The sequence below is a fragment of the Haemaphysalis longicornis genome, unplaced genomic scaffold, assembly GCF_048455015.1.
Source record: "Haemaphysalis longicornis isolate Haplotype H1 unplaced genomic scaffold, Haemaphysalis longicornis Haplotype H1 scaffold_9, whole genome shotgun sequence".
Taxonomy (NCBI): domain Eukaryota; kingdom Metazoa; phylum Arthropoda; class Arachnida; order Ixodida; family Ixodidae; genus Haemaphysalis; species Haemaphysalis longicornis.
The window spans coordinates 96,715,399-96,734,352 of NW_027526460.1; the positions used below are offsets into that span (position 1 = coordinate 96,715,399).

The 18,954-nt window shown below is 45.7% G+C and overlaps 1 protein-coding gene across 1 annotated transcript in view; it reads left to right on the forward strand.

Annotated features, from left to right (window-relative positions):
• Ltn1 (E3 ubiquitin-protein ligase listerin) overlaps positions 1-18,954 on the forward strand; it is a 67,432-nt gene that overhangs the window by 25,682 nt on the left and 22,796 nt on the right. The window contains exons 10-22 of the mRNA XM_077683593.1: positions 227-967; positions 3,332-3,536; positions 4,620-4,768; positions 4,969-5,053; positions 5,635-5,785; positions 7,205-7,379; positions 9,068-9,322; positions 11,634-11,743; positions 12,947-13,066; positions 13,406-13,542; positions 14,998-15,148; positions 15,799-15,937; positions 18,020-18,239. Coding sequence (XP_077539719.1) covers positions 227-967; positions 3,332-3,536; positions 4,620-4,768; positions 4,969-5,053; positions 5,635-5,785; positions 7,205-7,379; positions 9,068-9,322; positions 11,634-11,743; positions 12,947-13,066; positions 13,406-13,542; positions 14,998-15,148; positions 15,799-15,937; positions 18,020-18,239 — 2,638 coding nt within the window. The remainder of the gene's footprint in view (positions 1-226; positions 968-3,331; positions 3,537-4,619; positions 4,769-4,968; positions 5,054-5,634; positions 5,786-7,204; positions 7,380-9,067; positions 9,323-11,633; positions 11,744-12,946; positions 13,067-13,405; positions 13,543-14,997; positions 15,149-15,798; positions 15,938-18,019; positions 18,240-18,954) is intronic.

Consider the following 18,954-nt stretch of genomic DNA (forward strand, 5'->3'; position numbering starts at 1 on the left):
CAGCCTGATGTAGGCTTCAAGTATCTCCTTACTTCAATTATAAACCATGGCACCCTCTGTGCAACTGAAATAAGCACCCTACTTGTGTTTTTTTTAGAATTGCCTAGCCTGTTAAACTTTTTTACCAAGCTTACACTAATTGTTGTTCTTCTCACTTCTATGTAAATGTGTGCGGCCATGTTGCTTCTCTCGTTTTCATTTTTGTTTTCTTTTTAACTACACGCAGCTCCTTGAAGTGATTAAGACCTGCATCACGGACGCCTCGAGCCGGCTGTCCGGAACTCGTCTCTACTACGACGTCGCCAGCCTGCACTCCTTCCTGCTCCAAAAGTCTCTCGCCGAAGACGCCGAGCCGGCCACCAAGACGTCTTACGAGGAGTGCCTCCAGCTCATCTGGAGCAGGCTCCTGGAGCTCAGTCTCGAGATAACCTCGCTGTCGCCTCCCAACGCGACTCTGCTGCGCAGGCTAACAAAGCTGCTCTGCGCCGTTCACGCACCACCGTCGAGTCCGAGAAGCCAGATGAAAGTCACTCTCGTGGCACCCGAGGACGCACAATCCTCCACGCTGTCCAGGAAGAGCTCCTTTGACGTGCAGAGTTCGACCCTGGAAGCCTTGCCCATTGCGACGGCCAACACGACGAAAGTGTGCGCCGAAGTGCTGAAAAAGGCGAGAGTTAAGCCTGGCAGCAACGAAAGCTTGGTGTACCTCGAAGCGGCCTCTGAACTTATGCGTGTCTCTGTTTCGGCCGGTTTCATCGAAGCAGTGCTAACGGAAGTGGGGGTTGTGTGCGGGGCAGGAAGCAGCTTAGTGTCGGAGTTCTTCAATCTGTTTCGATCTCTTCTCGCCGAAGTGGGCCATCAGGACTGTTCTGAAGAGTACTACAGGCGTGTTGGCGACTGCTTGCTTATTGCGTCGCTCAGCACCAATGCTGCCGAGGCGGCGGCGCTCTTCAACTCCACGGTGCTGGTGAGTAACAGGGCATTCTTCAATACAGTGGAACCTCATTATAATGAAGTAGTTTCAGGGCCGTACATTAGTTCATTATATCCGATATTTGTTATAACCGTAGAGGTAAAAGTCGGCTCTAATAACAATCCTAGATAAATAACGCATTGTTCTAGTCTTTAAACCCACTATAAACAAAGTAGTCCTTATCGGTCTCCTTGTGGCATTCCAAATTAAACAGACTGGAACGTGAGAGCGTAAAATTACAACAGAACAAAGTACGTTCGGCAACGCTGGCCGGCCTACTTGTTTACTTGAAGGAGGATGTGGCCTTCGCCTGGTGGCTTTTCACAGTCTGAGGGCAATGAAGTTTTTCACAGTGTCTACACAATAAAGGGCCTTAAGCTAGTAGAAAACAGTTGTTTTGTCTCACTTTTTTAAATTTTGCTTTTATTATGCTAGCTGTCGAGTTTTAAGCCTCGCGGGAACCAAATATTGCTTCGTTATGGCCGATTTTGATTGGGTCTCGAGGTTTCGATTTCGTTATCAAAAGAATAGGTGTCATTGAAATGAAGCGTGACCAAACAAACTTCATATTTAGTTCCCGATATCCGATAATTCATTATGTCAGTGTTCGCTATAACGAGGTTCGACTGTACCACAACCTGCTGTTGTGCTTGCTGCTGATATCTCAAAAAGAAGCACGCGCAGAATCATTCGGCAAATCTAGTGAGTGCCCAAAATTGCTTCGTAGATGAAGTTGGGGAATGAATAATTTTTTAGCGTGCAACCAAAAACTGTTCACGGTGTATCTGAGTGGGGGAAGTAGGTTGTCTTCGAGAACTGAGTACCTTGTGGGACTTTACAGCAGTCGTCGAGCACGTGGAGTATCTTACAGTCAACCTCTTGCAGAGCTAAGGTTGTCGATGGGGCTGGATATAATATGGTCAGACTTGTGAAATGCTACGAAATGAGGAGCAGTCTACCGGGGAACTGGAAAAAGATGCAAGAAGTGTGACAGGCTGCATTCATATTGTGTGCCGTGATGACCTGATGTTTGGAAGAACTGGGTAGGGTTATAAATGTATTGAACTCAGATTCCTCCTTGTAGGCTGAAGCGTGACCTTAGAGACTATGTATCTTTTGAATAAAAAGACGGCAATGACTGTTGCCCTCTTTAGTTTGTTCAGCAAGCCCTCATTGTGCCCTTTTCGGTGTTGCATGTTGGCAACCTAACATTACTGTAACCCAGTTTGTTGTGATAACAAGGAGGACCACTGTACTCTTAGTTTTCAGTCATTCCCAGGCTAGGGGCGCATCCCATTATTAATTGCTGCGAAGTTTTTAAAGGCATTCTGTGACTGTGCCCAGAGTTGCTAGTTTGATACTTGGTTGCAACTGCTGGATTTCTGGTTAAGGCAAAGGCCAGAAACTGGGTTCATATTTGGTACTTGGTGGACAGCGTACATTTATTCCTCCACTTTGGGCTGCCTCATAGCCTTTGGAGCCTATGGCACCTTAAACCTCAAATTTTAAGTATTTTAACTGGGGTGGTTACGTAAAAACAGACCCCAAAAGGCTGTGCAACATTTTGCCTTAACTGAAACATGGGTGCTTTTGTAGCTTTGTTAGCATTTGCCTCACACAACTTTACTCAGAAAAGCTGCCACTTCTCCCTTGCATTATCTAGGGATAGGTATTTCTTGCAACGTAAGGGGGAGTGCGTAACAAATCAAAGGGCTAGCTTGGAGGTGATGGTGTGGTGTTGCCCTCGCACAAGGCGTGGGAGTTAGCCTATGGCCTGTAGGCATAGGCTGACTAAAGTAGCCACTTTCACATTTAGTACCGTGGATGCTTACGATGGCTTCGACTGTGGGATAGTGCACTAGCTGGCTTTAGATTGACATTGTTCAGGTTTGTAGGTGTCCTTTTTCCTTTTTTTAAGTCTTTAGACTATTGATGACATCGCAGAGCTTTCAATGCTTATTTATTTCTGTATTTAAGAAGATATGGTGTCCTAACACAATTTTATGACAACTGTAAGATAGATATCAGCTGTTTGTTTTTTTCTTTAGGGTGTAATCACTGTTTGATGTACCAGCTTAGTGCCGATAGCGAGAAATTTTCATGTTGTGATGCATTTGACATCCAGGTGCCAAACCTGGGCTAAAAATTCCAATTTCAAATTTTGGGTGTTTAACACGTCGAAGCCTGGGCTATGAGGCGCATAATAGTGGTGGGCTCCGAGTTAATTTAGACCGCCTGGGGATTTTTTACGTGCTCTAAAATCTTGACATTTCCCATTTTGCCTCCATCTGAAAAGTGGGCTGAAAATTGAACTTTCCCTTTGGTATAGACTGCTTCTCCTTGGGTTATTGCCCCTAGGACCATGGTCACCTGCTGGCTGTCCTGCTGGAGAGGTCCCTGGACTGCTGGAGGGTGCACGCGGGGGTCCAGGAGTGGCTCCGGAGTGGCCCCCTGGCCCAGAAGCTGCTCCAGCTGTCTGCACAGCTCGTGCCCAGATCCACGTCCGAGTCCGAGCTCCTGTGGAGGTCCCTCCGAGCAAGCCTGGAGATGGGCAACCTCCCCGGTAGTACCACTCTTCTCCTCCCAGTGTTTGACATGTCTGTGGGACTCCCACAAGGTCCTCCTTTGTCACCCACGCTTTTTATTTTACAAATGCAGCTCACGGTTGGGCATGGAATCCTCAACTCAGTATTGTAACTACCTGGTAGTATTTTCCACTTGCCTAGTATTGCTTAATTAAAACACATAGTATTGTCACCACCCAGCTGCCTGGAAGCACAGGGTGCTTTAGTTATTAGAGAGTTTTAGCACTCCGTATGCTCCGCTTGTTCCGTCCATACGGTGTTGACTAGGACCCGACTGCTCCTGCGCGTTCTGAACAGCGAGGAGAAAACCCCCCACTGTAACGACTGCGTGGACATAGTGAAGGCCGTCCCGCGGAACTAATTTACCATACTGGAACGAATGTACAGGTGCCCAGTCGGGTCCCAGTAAACACTGTGCGAACGGAAAGGACGGAGCATACGGAGTGTTAGAACTCTTTATTACTCTTTAAAACTCTCTATGGTGCAACGCAGCATAGTGCAACCCTGAAGTGCCTTCGTGTGGGTGCTTATCCTGCGACACATGCAAGCCTACAAGGCGTTCTTTTCTGAACAAGAACATTTAATTTCTTTAAAGAGAGGACTTTGGGAAAGGCAGTGTGGTTGCATTAAAAAGAACAGCAAGGTAACTCAGCATTCTGGTATACAAAACGAAGAGGGACCCTATTCTATGATTACTAGTCACATTAACTGTGTACAAAATTTTCAAGACTATTTGTGTTTTTTTTTTTTTTTTTGCGGAGAAGTTGATGTATAATGGAAAGAGAAAAACCAAAATTTACCTAATTTGTGGCACGTGGTTTGTAAACAGGTAGACAAGTTGTGTTAACGGCAGCCAGAGGAGAGCATAGTGTGTGTGGTCATAAAACAGCATAAAGACACTCCTTGTGCAAATGTTCTCATGGAGGATGCACCTTGGAGAAAGTGAAAAGCTGTCGACGACTTTTGTGCCTGTTTAACCTTCTGCTGCAACCCTTTTCATGTACCATCTGCCTTAGCGCTGTTCACTTACACTGCTTTGTTTCACTTTCTGCGAATTGCAGAGCCCCTTATTTCGCTGTCCAACCTGAGCAGCATCCTGAGCACACTTCGCAAGACTCTGCAGGGTTTCACGCAGGCCGAAGGGAAGGACCTCCTGAAAGCGGTGGACTTTGTCTGCGAAATTACAAACACGCTGTTCTCGAGTTACGAGGTGACTATCGCCGTGTGTTTTTTCCGGCAGTTTCCAGAGTTCATTCTTGTAATTCGGCTGTGTTACTTTAGTGCATGCCATTAGCTGTGTACTGCTGTGTAAACAGCACTGTTGGCTCTGCTTGTAATTGCAGTTCTTTCTTGGAATATCGCTGCGTGGTCATCAACTAAATCCTCAACTTTCGTTCCCGTTTTGCCCAGGGATGCTGCAATCTGCCCGAATCGGAGGAATTCGTCTTTGCCCTGTTTCTCCTCGACTGCCACAATACTTTGTCCTCGACACCAGGTAAAGTGCCCGTCTTGCTGTCCATTTTTGCATGGTTACACAGCTTTGTTTCTGTTCCGCGTGACTTGTCGCAATGGTTTAGTGGCCAAGGCATTCTGCTGATGATTAAGATGCAGTTGGTTGAATTCTCAGTTGCTGTGTAATTGGTTTTGGGTTGAGGCAAAAAATAGAAAATGGCTTTGTATGTACAATGCGCAGTAAGTTGATTTGCAGCCTACATTCGAGGTTGATTAGGCGGGTTTATCACTAAAGGGGCTGTGAAGACAAAATGCAACTTTGTTCAGTTTGAAAGGACTAGCCCTTGGTAACTCACTTAGCTTCATTCCAGCCACAAAAAATTGTTTTTGACTGAAAGAAAAAGAAGACAAACGCAAGGAGTGTTGAAGAACTTTCAAATTTCTTGCTACAGTGATAAAATTGGTGCCATTGATATTGGGACAGAGCAGCCTTTTTAACGAAACAAGCTTCTGCATTGTGTTCACGGCCCCTTGAAAATTTGTGCTCCAATTCCTTTTCTTCGTTCATTTTCTCTGTGCATGCCTGACAACCGGTGTGTGACTGCATTCTCTTTCCAACATCAGAAACGCAGGAAAAAGTGTGCTGGTCGTGGCAGCAAGGGATCTCTATCATAGTCAAAGCGCGGGGTGGATTCCTGACCTCCGGTGGCCTCCTGCACAAGATCGCGTCTGCGCTGAATTCCACTTCACTCATGTGCCTTTCCTCAGAGAAGCGGTGAGTTCTGTTGCATGTTCTATGGTTACTTTATGGTGAGTTGAATGCGAGGCACGGGTCATAGCAAGCCAAATAATTCGAGAAATGGTGATAAGGTGCATCCTGAACATTAATTATAATGGACACCTAACCGTGCAGTGCTCGCAATAAACAAAAAATAAGTAGGTAGACGCTTTGTTTCCTGTTTCTGCCAACCTGCCTTAGAACGATGTTTCGAACCAGTGCACATTTCTTTTTTAAAGTTCTGGCCTGATTTCTTTCCCACACATACAAAAAAATAAAGTTATGAAATGTATTCGGTAACTTTGGCAGCTTTTGCGGTGAAAAGTAAGCAAAACACAATGTTTTGGACGAGTTCTACGCTAGATTTTAGTTTTTACCGTTTTCATTTGAGTAGTATTGTGTGCCTGACGCAAAAAACTGTTCTATTATGGCAGCACAGCCGCCTAAATATCGTTTTGCTGTGATGTGTGTTGTTTGTACGTCCCCGTTTAATATATTTTGTAAGGTTGTCATCAAACAGGTTTCATGCATGGAGCAGGAGTAATGTTGTTTAGGATGCTGTGCGGAAGCTCTGTACCAAAATTTTTGAGGAACCTGTGCACTCGCCTCAATTTCTACATGCTTTTGAGTTTTTGAAAGGTTCTTAGAGGTTCTTACAGACGGTATGATTACGACTTCAGTCTTGTCATCATTAAAACTGTAATAATATGTGGTGTGCTGACTCTTCATACTGAAATTGTAACCAATAAAACTGCGCAGTACGTCAATTTTGTACAGAGACATTGCGCTTCGTTCACGTTATCACACTAGTCAGTTTAGGAGCATTAAAGTGCAACAGGAACCATACAAGCTCACTCTGTACATCTTGCTTAAGTCCAAGCATTGTTTGACATTGTCGTAAAAACATCAGTTTTGAGTGAGGGAGAAGGAAACTGGTATAAAAAGTTTTAGGAAAGCTAGTCATGCAAAGTACCGTATTTGCACGATTCTAACGCGCACCCTTTTTCGGTAAGTGTAGCCCTAAAATTTACGTGTGTGTTACAATCGGACTCAAAACCGAAGTCGGCTTTCAATGGTCCCGGCCTTAGTTTTAATGCCAGCAGGAGCTCGATTAGGAAGTTTATGAAGCACAGGGAATTATTGCTGTCACAGTTGTGTGTGTCAAATAAGATGTCTTCTGACAGGTACGTGGTGCCATATCTTTTACATCTGTGTAGTAGAATAGCTGCTAAATTATTTTTCAGAATTTTCCTGAGTAAACTTTTCTGCGCATTACAATCGGAGGTGCGTTGGAATCGTACAAATACAGTACTTGGCAGCACTGCAGATCAGTTGGTGTAAAAGACAAGGCTAACGTTTGTGTGCAGGCATTTTTACCCTCACTTTTTCCCCCTTGCACAACTCTCTCCACCCCAGCCAAGGGTTGGTGAGGTGCTGCTGCCGGTTCCTGGAGAGCATCTATGCCGCCATCCCCAAGGAGGAGCAGGACCCCGTGGCGCTGTTGCTGGACCCGACCGTCTCGCTTGTCCTGGAATCCATCCTGCCCACGTCGCTGCAGTGGGAGGAGCTCGTGGAGAACACACACCTCTCCGTAAGCACAAAGGGTGTCGCTGCAATGCGGGCGTCCCTTGTCAGCAAATCACTGTGCTGTTCTGCGAAGTCCTTCTCAGTTGAGGGGGCCTGTGAAGACATTGTGGTTGCTCTAGAACCTCGTCACTCCGTGACAGTAACGTGTCCCGTTACTTTTGTCATGCATCCTGGCAATTTCCCCATGCATACTCAGCTAAAGTTGACCAGCTTTTTGCTCAAGGTGACTTGGCTCTGTGACTCGGTGGCCAGTGAAGTGCACTACCGAGCACGGCATCCTGTGTTCAGCACCCTGGCATGACAGCTGCTTTTGTCGTGGAGGCAGAGAACAAAGACGTCATGTGTGCAAGATGTTGGGGCACATTAACAAGTGCCGAGGTAGTCTGAACTAGTCGATAGCCATGAAATCATGATGAGCCTTATAGCCGAGGTGGCGCTTCAGCCTGTGAAACCCCATTCCAGCGTTAACTTGCTAGTTCTCAATGAAGTAGAAGATAAGCACAAAAAAAAAGATTACAAGACGAACACTATACTACTGGGAATATTGTGCACAGTGCAGTCTTCTCTGTCACAGTGCATATGGGCTGTGTCTCAGAAAGTGATTGCATGATCAGCAAATGCACACGACGTGCGCTATTTTGCCATTATCTCGCAGCGTGTCACCCCCATATGAGCGTGTTGACATAGTCGTCATCAGAAATGACGCCGTAACAGTGTGTGTCGCCCTCCCTCTCACACTTCTGCCTGATGCTCCTCCTCCGTTTTCTTTATGCCTCTGGTGCATCGTTTGTTCACTCAGTTACGTGGACATTGCCACCACCGTCGCTTCCAAACCACTGTACCAAGCGCCAAAGTGCTGTGCACTAAAAAAGATGATGAAAAGTGTGTGTGTGTGGGAGGGGGGTCAATAAGTTGTTTTGCTCAAAAGTGAGCTTCTTTTGGAGAGTAATCCATGGACTACAGCCCTATAGATCACTAACATTTAGCGTACAATTGACAAATGGTTTTCTTTGAAGGATGTTGCGAGTTTCAAATGTATATCCATAACACTAGGATTGTTTAAAAATTTGTTTGTTTATTTATTCATTTACTAAAAATACCCCTAAAGGCCCTCATGCATAGGGAGAAATGGAAAGAAAGTAAAAAAGTTACCTATTCATTCCAGGGGCGGCATTCTCGTGTTTGTCCGTTTTGCGTCCGTTTTATTGTGACGTACTTCCAGTTGTAGGCGGGCTTTGGGTCGACTTTTGTGCAACTGTTATTGTCAACACATTTTTAATGACTAAACCTATTTTAAACTATCTTTCATGTGTTTATTGTTCTGCCAGCGAACCAACAACAAGGTGCCGAAAAATCGCCTGCTCCATATCGTCTGCTCCGAGAAGCCGCGCCTCATAGCTCCGCCATGCTTGCATGGCGTCACATCCAGGTGTTCGCTTTTGGCCAATCAGGGCTTGCTCGAAACGGACACTTTTTAAATGGACACAAAGTGGACAAAACGAGAATACTGCCCCAGTTCTCTGTCTGTTTGACACGTTAAATAAAGAAAGCGGTTCGAAGTTCCTTCCCCTGGGAGAAGCTGTCCTCTTTGTTACCTCGGTGTCTTCGGCATGGAGGTATATGCTGTGGTGAGCCCTAGGCGCATCAACACGCACCTGCAGTGCTGCACCATCCATTCCTCCTGTGATGCAGGAGCTGATTGCGGAACACTTGGAACACCCTGAGGACCACCCTCTGTACACCACTCAGGACTACCTGTCCAAGAAGGCCAGCAGCCAACAAGGCGTTGACCAGGCGCACCTGGCAGAAGTTGCAGGCTTCACGGAGGCAGTCTTTGATCACCTCTTGACCTCCGAGTGCGACGCCGAAGCCAAGCCCCTCAAGAGCAGCAGCTTGCTGCTCAAGTGCGCCCCGTACCTGATCTTGGCCCGTTGCTTCCCGAAACGGGCAAGTGCATCTTTTGTTTCTGTTATCACCCCTTCTGTGATGTCGCACAAAAAGTGGATACAGTTGAACCTCGTTACAAGAGGCATGGATGTGAGAGACAGTCGGGTATAAGAGGCACTATTCACCCACGTGGTTGGCCGCCAAAGCTTTCCCATTACTTTGACCTCTTTTATAACAGACATCATCGGATGTAGAAGATCGTTGGTTATAAGGGACAAGTTATCCTTGAATTTTGGTAAACAGTCTCGCTTGTAATAGACATTTTAACTTCAGATACAGTGCCACCAGTCACTAACTGCAGTTATGTCTGTTGTGGAATCAAAGGGCACGACAGACGCGTGCAGTCGCTGTTTACTAAAACTTTAGCAAATGCGGAGTGGTTAATTCAGCTATGAAACGATAATGAGAAGCCCCGGCAATGGAAATAACGTACAGAAGTGGTTAAAGCCTTCCACCAAGTGTACAAGCTAGACCGCATATGCGGGGTTCTGTGCGAGCCAAGAAGACCTGGAGCGTGCCGTGGACTCTCCCGATTACGTAGCTCCCATTCAAGAAGCATCGCAGATGTTGAGCCCTGCAAGCATGATGAATAGCCAGAGCACACATCGGAAGAAGCTGTGCACTCTGGCTAGTCATCAGGCTTGCAGGGCTCAACATCTGCGATGCTTCTTCTGCAGACAGTGTAAGAAGGGAAAGCTTGAAGAAGCTGCTGTAAAAAACAGTGCAAATTCAATCGTGAAGCAAACAAACATTCAGAACTATTTTAAACACTTTTGTGACAAATCAAATTATAATAAACCTTTTTAACATACTGTAGTGTTCTTTTGTGTTTATTTTAGTCTTAGGGCACATACATTGAACTAGGGGTTGATTAGTAAGTGAAAACATATTTCCCTGCTTATAAGAGACCTCTCATATAAGAGGCGGGAACTGCTTCTCAGTACGTGTCTCTTATAAAGGGTTCCATCTGTAATACACTATTCAATTCAGAACTAGTTGAGCAGCAGTAGTGGAAAAACTCGAATATGTTCAAAGTATTGCGAAGCTCAGTTATGCTGCAATAAACATTGTTCTACCAAACTCAGATATGGGGAATTATCTCTCGAGTGCGAGAAATGCTGGGTTAAAAGCATGCCCGAAGTGCATCCTTTACAGTAGTCTAGACATCAGCTCTGTGGCAGTTTGAGCTCTTACGACCATTGCCGAAATGCGCTGGCTGCATTTGAGTGATTGATGATTGATTTTTAATGGATTGTCCTTTGTATCGTGGTGGTAATGTGTGGCATCTTATGATAAATGTGAATGTATGCTTTTTGTGTTTGATTTTAGTGTGGCTATTAGCGGCAGGCTCAAATTTAATCTGTCCATAGCAAGTGGTAGCTATGCTGTGCTACATTTTCCTCTCCGCTTTTGCTCCATCAGTATTCTAGTCTTCTTTTAGTCACCTCTACAACCTTGTATTTTACCTGCTCTGTATTACCTTTGTACCCCTGGGCTCCAGGAAGGCAAATATTTTCCTCATATAGATTTGGGCAGATACAATCACATTCCGATACAATGCACTGAATTGTTTTTCTTTCTTTTCTACAGACCCTGCATGCCCCATTATTTTGAGTATACTCCCCCACAAAGTCCTTCATTTTCAAGTAACTTGCCCTAGTTTTATAAAGCAAAGCAGTGCATTTGGAGCTATCCTTGAGGTTTTCCTTTCTGCTAACAAACTTGTCCGCATTGTATATCTCTATTAACATTTTTCAATTCCATTTTTTCCCCATCGTTTAATAATTTCTGTTTGCCTTGCGTCTCTCTTGGTTTCGTTGGCTGTCTTTGCTACTTCACTGTTCTTCACGCGTTTCATTGTTAGACTTCTAGTCTTGCCTAACCACTGCAAGTCCATGCTTTTCACATAGACATACCTGAATAAGCACTTTAGCTGTCCATTTGCGTGGATCCACTTTTCTTAACATCTCCTCAAAATAGGTTTTACCCTGAGCTTGTGAGACTTCAAAACAACTCCTAGTCCATATTTCTCTGCACTGATTTGTTCGTTGTTTTAGCAGGTATGAAAATTAATGGTTCTGTCTTCAGTTATTTTACTATACGGTTATATATTTGGAGGGTTTTTACCAGCACTGAAAAGTGCCTGGGGCCCATAACCTAACTTTTACTGTGCCCACTGTTTGAAATCGCGCCTCTCAGAGAAAGAACGTCGTGTGTTAAATGACTATTTTTGGGCAGAGAGTCTTGCATGATGTTTTAGAACAGTACGAGAATCATGATGCGCTGATTTCATGTGTGAACTCTTTTTCAGCAATTTGTCAATGCTTGTGAGGATATGGGGGAGGACGTGAAGAAACGGTCGGCCTTGAACAACGCCATCGAGACATTTTCGAATGACATCTTCGACTCTCTTGTCAGCCGGTACGTAATTTCCATCTGCCCTCTGCACACTGTTAGCAGAGATAAACTGTACATGGGGAAGATTTCTTACACCATCGGATGGGCGTAAGTGATATCTGCGTTCAGGACGTACGATGTGGTGGATGTTAATGGCACGTCATTGTTGGCTCAGTTTAGTGTGGTCCAGTGTACATGTATGGTCATGGAGGCGAATGGCCCACGCTCAGTGAAGCAGAATAATTTCAGTCAATGAGTGACGGGAAAAAATTAAAGTCACTTAATTTGTCAATCACTTTTTATTTGCTAAAAGCTTCAGTCACGAAGAACTTCGCCTAACCCTGAAACTCACAGCAACCTCTTTGCTACTTTTCTCTAGGGGGAACAGTGTCGCCTAAAACAATTTCTTTTAATTTTCAAGTCCTGCTGCTCTTTTCCCACTGATTTCAAATATGCCATTATTTTTTAGTCGGTAAATTAGTTCCCAACATAATTAGAGATAATTAGCCATATTTGGAGGAACAATAGACAAGCAGTGTTAGCCATAAAACTGTAATCTTTATATTTTCCAATACTATGAACCCTGGTGAATGTAATATAGCAATCGGTTTTTTGATGCATCGCTTGGAACTGATTTTACAGCTCATTAAACCTTGGTGGCACCAGTGGCGAGGAACCATTTTGAACACCCATTTCAGCGATGCATCAAAAAATTGCATCCTATATTGCATTCACCAGGGTTCACAATATAGGAATATATGGAGATTACAGTTTTATGACTAACACTGTCTTGTCTATTGTTTCTCCAAAAATGGCTAATTATCTCTAATTATCTTGGGAACGAATTGACCGACTAAAAAATAATGGAATACCTATTTGAAGTCACTGGAGAAAAATCAGCAAGACTGACAAGTTTCACAAAGTTTGCTTAAAAAATAGAAGAAATTGCTCCATGACCCATGTCCCCTCTTAAAATGCTGACAATCTACCTCTGGTACAATACAGCTCATTTGTCGTATCACTAAAGTATAAAGCTGCATATTTGATAATGACCTCAATCTTCCACTGCCTACTTTGCTGGCTTTAACTAGTAGTAGAAACCATCAACAGGGAAGTGTTTTCTGTTCTAGGTCGAATTAAACCGGTGTTTTTTTTGTGTGTGTGGTACTACTGTGTTGTTCAAAGTGCTCAGCTTCTGCGGACACTCCTATTTGTTGGTCCTCACAGGGCTGTTTTGGTGGAGAATTTGTGGCTGGAGGCACTGGTGTACTTCCTGAGACGGCTGACAGCAGACGGCATTGCAAGGAGAATCTGCGATTCCTACTACATCGCTTCTGGGGACAGCTTGTAAGAATTCTTTTACTCGTTGCTTTTCATCAGGCTGCTTCTAAAGTTAAAAGGTAGGATGTTTAGCTTTTGCTAATGATGCTGATGTAATGCAGTAAAATGGAGTACTGCTGGGATGCTACATAAGCAATGTCCTTTTTATGGTTGGTTTTAGCAGTAGAAGTCCATTTTGTTTCATACTGCTACTTAAAATAAGTGAATTCCGAGTTAACATCGGGTTCTTATCGTTTTTCATATTGTCCTTATTATTGTGCTCAACTCCATGGCATGCTTTCAAAATCACGGTTAGATGCTCCTCAAAGTGCCCCCCGGTAGTGCTCACTTCACATTCTCTTGCAGCTACAAGCGGGAAAAGAAACCGGAGCTCCTGGTGATGAGATCTCTGTTGCCGTTTGTCTCCGACAACCACATTGAAGAAGTGTTCCTAACCTGTGTTGGCTTCCTCAAGTCCTGGGAAGTCGAACAGGGCTGGGCAGGTGAGCGGTTTAATTGGACTTTTACTCTGCGGTACTTTCGTGGGATCACAGAGACTAACTTCTGCTTCCCGGCTATTCACAGCACAATTAATTTAGAAAAAATTACTTAGCTATTAAGCTGAAATTTGAGTGTTTTAACTGCAGTATGAGAACTTGAAGTCTAAGTCAGGACAGAGGCCCCAAAATTGTACTCTAGGGCATACGATAATCATTGCAGAGGGTCATGCTAGCAAGGTGTATTTGTTGTGGGAAAGCACAGCGACACCCAAGTGGTGCTTATACATTGGCTTATTTGATTGATTTGATTGATTGTGGGGTTTAACGCGCCGACGCAACGCAGGCGATGAGGCGCGCCGTAGTGGAGGGCTCCGGATTAATTTTGACCACCTGGGGATCTTTAACGTGAGCCGAAATCTCGTACACACGGGCGTTTTTGCTTTTCGCCTCCATCAGAAAAGCGGCCGCCGCGGCCGGGAATCGAACCCGCGACTTCGTGCTCAGCAGCGCAACGCCTTAGCCACTGAGCCACCGCGGCGGGACATTGGCTTATTTGGAGAACAGGATAATGCCAAAGTGCATTGCGGCCTGCTGGATAATAATTCATGAATAATCAGGAATAATAAATAATGATAAATAATAATTCATGAAGGATATTTTTTATTACTATCCTTTTGATTGTCTGGTACTTCATTTATCGACTGGAAAATGCTCGAAAACAGGAGGCAGTCAGTTACTGGAAGAGCCATATCCTTTGTTTATTAAGGTCTAGAGGCACTAAAAGCGCACTGGTGTCATCATCTGCGTAAGTGACTCGGTAAAAGTACACTAGCACCAGCCATCATTATTTTAAAAAACTCTCGCGCTGCTCTGCTTATAGGGTGCTGTCTGGACACTTTTTTTAAGCGCATTGTCATCTCCTTAATACTTCATTTTGCCATAGTCATACCTTACTTGCATACTTACATGTATGTTTGTAAGATGGCACCATAGTGCTGCAAGGTATCCTATGCTAGTCATGTGAGACGTAATTGTTGCGGCAACATAGACATAGGCTACCACCAAGGAAAAGGGATGTTCAATGTTAAAAAGACTGGATCGACCTTGGCCTAAATTTAGCAAACTAAAGTGGGGAGCTCAGGCCAACTGCTGGCATCTTCTTGAGAATTCTGGTATTGAGTCGTCAGTTATTATGGTGAAGCCAATCTGTAGACATTCTGTGCTAAGTACCCCGCATTGTAGTATGTCGTGGGGCACTTCGATTCTCAGTCTCAAACTCACCGCGGACTGTTTGAGTAGCCATGCGACCTTCAATTCTCCTCTGAATTTCAATGACATGGAGGATGCTCACACTACCGGCAAACTATCCGTAATGAGTCTGGGTCTGTAAATGCAAGAGACCCAATATTACCACACTCGATTGAGTTCCCGGTCGGTCATTGCCACTTTCTTACCCAGTGGCTGTTGACCTTCTTGGCCTGGCGTCCAAGGCCCTGGAGGGGCTGAGCCCTGCACAGATGGAATCGGCTCACGAGGGGGTGGTGTCCATCCTCTACTGGCTGCAGGGAACAAGGGGCTCGCAGCCCAAGCTCTACCTCCGAGACGAGGCGTAAGTGGCCGCAGATTGCGCTACGAGCATAGTGCTCTTCATAATTGTGTCAACAAGGTTTTGTCCCGCAGTCTTTTTTTGTTCTGTACGCGATGACAATACAGGTGCTTGCAGTGTTTGGAACTCTTGGTCACATCGGTACGCATGATATGTCTATTTTTTGTCCATGGTAATAAGTGCCGTTGTTAATAAACTGCAGTTGCTGGTCAACTTTAATTTCCGTGCAACTCAAGCTGTAGGAAACAGTTTTGTGCTGACATAGGTGGCCATGTTTGAAATCCAATGTGTAGCTGAAATGGGGCTGTGTAGGGAAAAACAGAATGATGCCAGTACTGCATTACCTCATTGTTGCCAGTTTGGGGAGGTTTTGTTCACAATTCGACTTTTGATAGGTAAGCAAACTTTTCTATATCAAACAGTGTAAAGATTGCAACAGATCTCAGTATAGTCAAAATTCAATATAAAATTACATTGCAAACTCCTTAAAAAGAAGCACAAATTGTTACACAAGCGTGCACGTCAAAATAAATGCTCACTTGAAGCCCAAAAAGCAGTGCATGCAATCACTAAAGTGCTCATGGCCAAATCAGTGCACACCTAAGAGGCGTTAATGCGAACAGTTATTCCCTTGCACCTTTCTCTCACCCCAGTGCTGGTCTCTCAGAGGACGAGTTTGAGTGGAGTCGCATGGCGTGCCACTTTTACCGGACGGTGCTTCGACACTGCCCCGAGTCGCTGACACCATGCAACTGGGACTTCGTGCTTCTCAGCATCGCCATGTGGAACCAGGTGTGTGGGAGCCATTTTTCGATGCTATCCTTCTTCCTCAATTTTGTGAAAGTTTCACTGAAGTGGCATTTCAATCTTGTCCCTTAAGGGGTACATGGCTCTTAAAACTACAGTGGAATCTCGGTGATACGAATTCGGTTGATACGAATTTCGTTGTGATACGAATTTTCAAAATTCCCCGGCCACAATGCATTGTACGCAATGTAAAAAAATTCGGATGATCCGTTCGCATTTATCACCCCGTGCGGGTGATACGAACACGCGAGCCGCGAGCAGATGACTGCGGCGTGGACGGGAGGCGGGAGTGTTTGTGCGGCCGTGTGGCCTTGGTCGCACGCAGGCACAAAATCATTAAGCGTGAACTGCATGGAGCGTTTTCTGCTCACGAAAACGCGCCGCGCAAGCCACAGGCGCGCTGACGCCACCGCGAATACCACCCGCATGCGGCGCGCGGCGCGGTAAGCCGCGGCAACATGGCGGCGTCAACGGCCGCGAAGTAGGGCGGGTGGCTCGACCGACCGCTTCTGACCGCTATTTAAAGAACAAAAGAAGTTGCTTATGAAGTAAGGGAGCTGATGAGTCCGAAAACGACACTGTAAAGCATCGTCCGCGCGGCTAGGGAAAGCGCCTATCAAATATCCGCCACCGTGGTAAGCCTAAACATCTCCGGCGGAGCCAGCGGGCTGTCCGGAGCGCTTTCAAACTGCCGCCATGAAGAGCGTGCCTCCGCCTCCCCGTTGGCGCAAGTCGGCAGGCTCCTCCCACTGCCGCGCGCGTCGCGCGTCATTTTACGAGCGAGGTAAAATCTGACGTGGGGGCGAAATCGTCGACGCGGGAGTCAAAAGAACGCGCGCGCAAACGCCGACGCGCCCGAATGGCATGCGGTGCAGGCTTGAGTTCGTGTGCGCGCGTCGCGTCGGCGATGAGCGCGCGTTCTTTTGACGCCCGCGCTGACGATTCAGCCCGGCACCCAGGCGCCAGCCTCTGCCTCGGTTACCGCTAACTGCATTGGGAGGAGCCTCACGACTTGCGCCAATAGGGAGACGCGCGCCTCATTGTGATTGCGGCAATTTCGGAGCGCCAGCAGCAGCTGGCTGGGCCACCTCCGCGGTGGATATTTGGCGTAGATGACATTTTATAGTGCTTCTCCCATACTGTCAGCTCCTTTCCCGCATGAGCAATTTAATTTACACATATGCTCCGTTTTAACAAAAGGTTAGAAGCGGTTGCTGAAGCTACCTGCACCTCTTCGCGGAAATAGCCGACGCCATATTGCCGCCGCCAGTCGCATGCGCAGCACATTTCCATTTTTTCTCGTTTTCTGATGATACGAATTTTCGGGTGATACGAATATTTTTGCCGCCCCTTGAGATTCGTATGACCGAGATTCCACTGTATTTCTTTTAATTTTTAAGTAAACTCTGTAAAGCTTGTCAGTCTTGCTGCTTTTTCTGCACTGATTTCAAATATGGCATTATTTTATCAGTTGCTCAATTAGTTCCCAGGATAATTAGAGATAATTAGCCATTTTTGGAGGAACAATACACAAAAGAGTGTTGGCCGTAGGGCTGTAATCTTTACATTTTCCGACACTATGAACCCTGGTGAGTGCAATAAAAGAATCACTTGGAACTAGTTTTACATCTCATTAAACTTTGGTGTTAGAAATGGGCATTCAAAATGGTTCCTTGCCGCTGGTGCCACCTGGGCAATTGCCCTGCCATTTTTTTTTGCTTACTATCGTAAAAACCAACCCGACGAGCGTTCCTAACTAAATGAAGGCGGACGCTGCCGGTTAGTTACGTATATTTTGCCTCAAATGTACCTGCAGTTTTCTTTGCGCTAAACAACGGGGAGATGTATGACAAGCGCCAGCGGTTCAAGAGTTTCGAACGCTTATGACTATAGTATAAACTGCTTGGCTTTCGAAGCCGCTGGGTTATGCCGCGACAACAGCCGCTACGACGGGACGTCGCGTAGCTCTACTTGGGTCCAGCAAGCAAGCTGCGACGATAAGGCGAGCCCCTAAAGTGCTCTGCACTTAAAACACTCACGGTAGCGTGCTTTTTTTGTTTCCCGCAGAAATTCAACTGGAGGCGAGCGGTGGAGCTCTTTTCAACCAGAGAGATCGTCTTCACCTGCGAGCTGCTCAGCAGCTTGCTCCAGGCTGCCCAGGCGACCGACAAGTCACAGCCGACTCGGGAGCGGTGCAAGCTGCCCGAGAGCTTTGACATGGAGTGGGAGGAGTTCTACACGCGCACCGTCTTCTCGGTCCTCATCCCCGGATTCATCGACATTGCCCGTAAGAGTTGGCTCTGCTCCCCAGCTGAGGTCGTTCTTGCAATAGGCTCAGGGAGCGGGTAATTGCGTTGTGATGGTTCACTTTCAGTACACTGCAATATCCCTGTCACATGGCAGATGTGATGATGCATTTAGAGGGAAGGACCGTAGCTGCGAATGAAATGAGTTTAGCATTACACGAGAATGCTAAATGTCATTTAAGTTAATGGCATTTGGGGATTGAATGAGTTTGGGGAACATGTTCCCACTAGCTTCCGAACTGAAAGAGTAGCCTCAACAGCAGTAATAAGGAAGTTTAATAATAAGCTGTAGAGAACTGTGTTTTAAACCTACCAGTAAATCAACATTTTGCCCTGCATGTTGTTTTATATGGGAGAGAAAAAAAAATGACTGACGATTACTATACTTCCTAATGCAAAATTTGTGCACAGTGGTGCGTCGGCGGCGCAAACTGCATCTCAGGAAGTGATTGCAATCTACATTTGTGGACGGGACCACTAACTGTGTCTCATGAAGCGAACGCATCATCGTCGAGCGCACGGCATCATCTCACAGTGCGTTACCACCGCCCAGCATGTCTCACTGCCTCCCCCTCACACTTTTGCCATGCGTTGCCGCCAAGGAAAGGTTAATCCATACTAAGCAAGAATCATCGCAGCAGAATAGATGACTACAACTGCAATCACTAATCTTACAGACCAGGTCTAACACAGTTA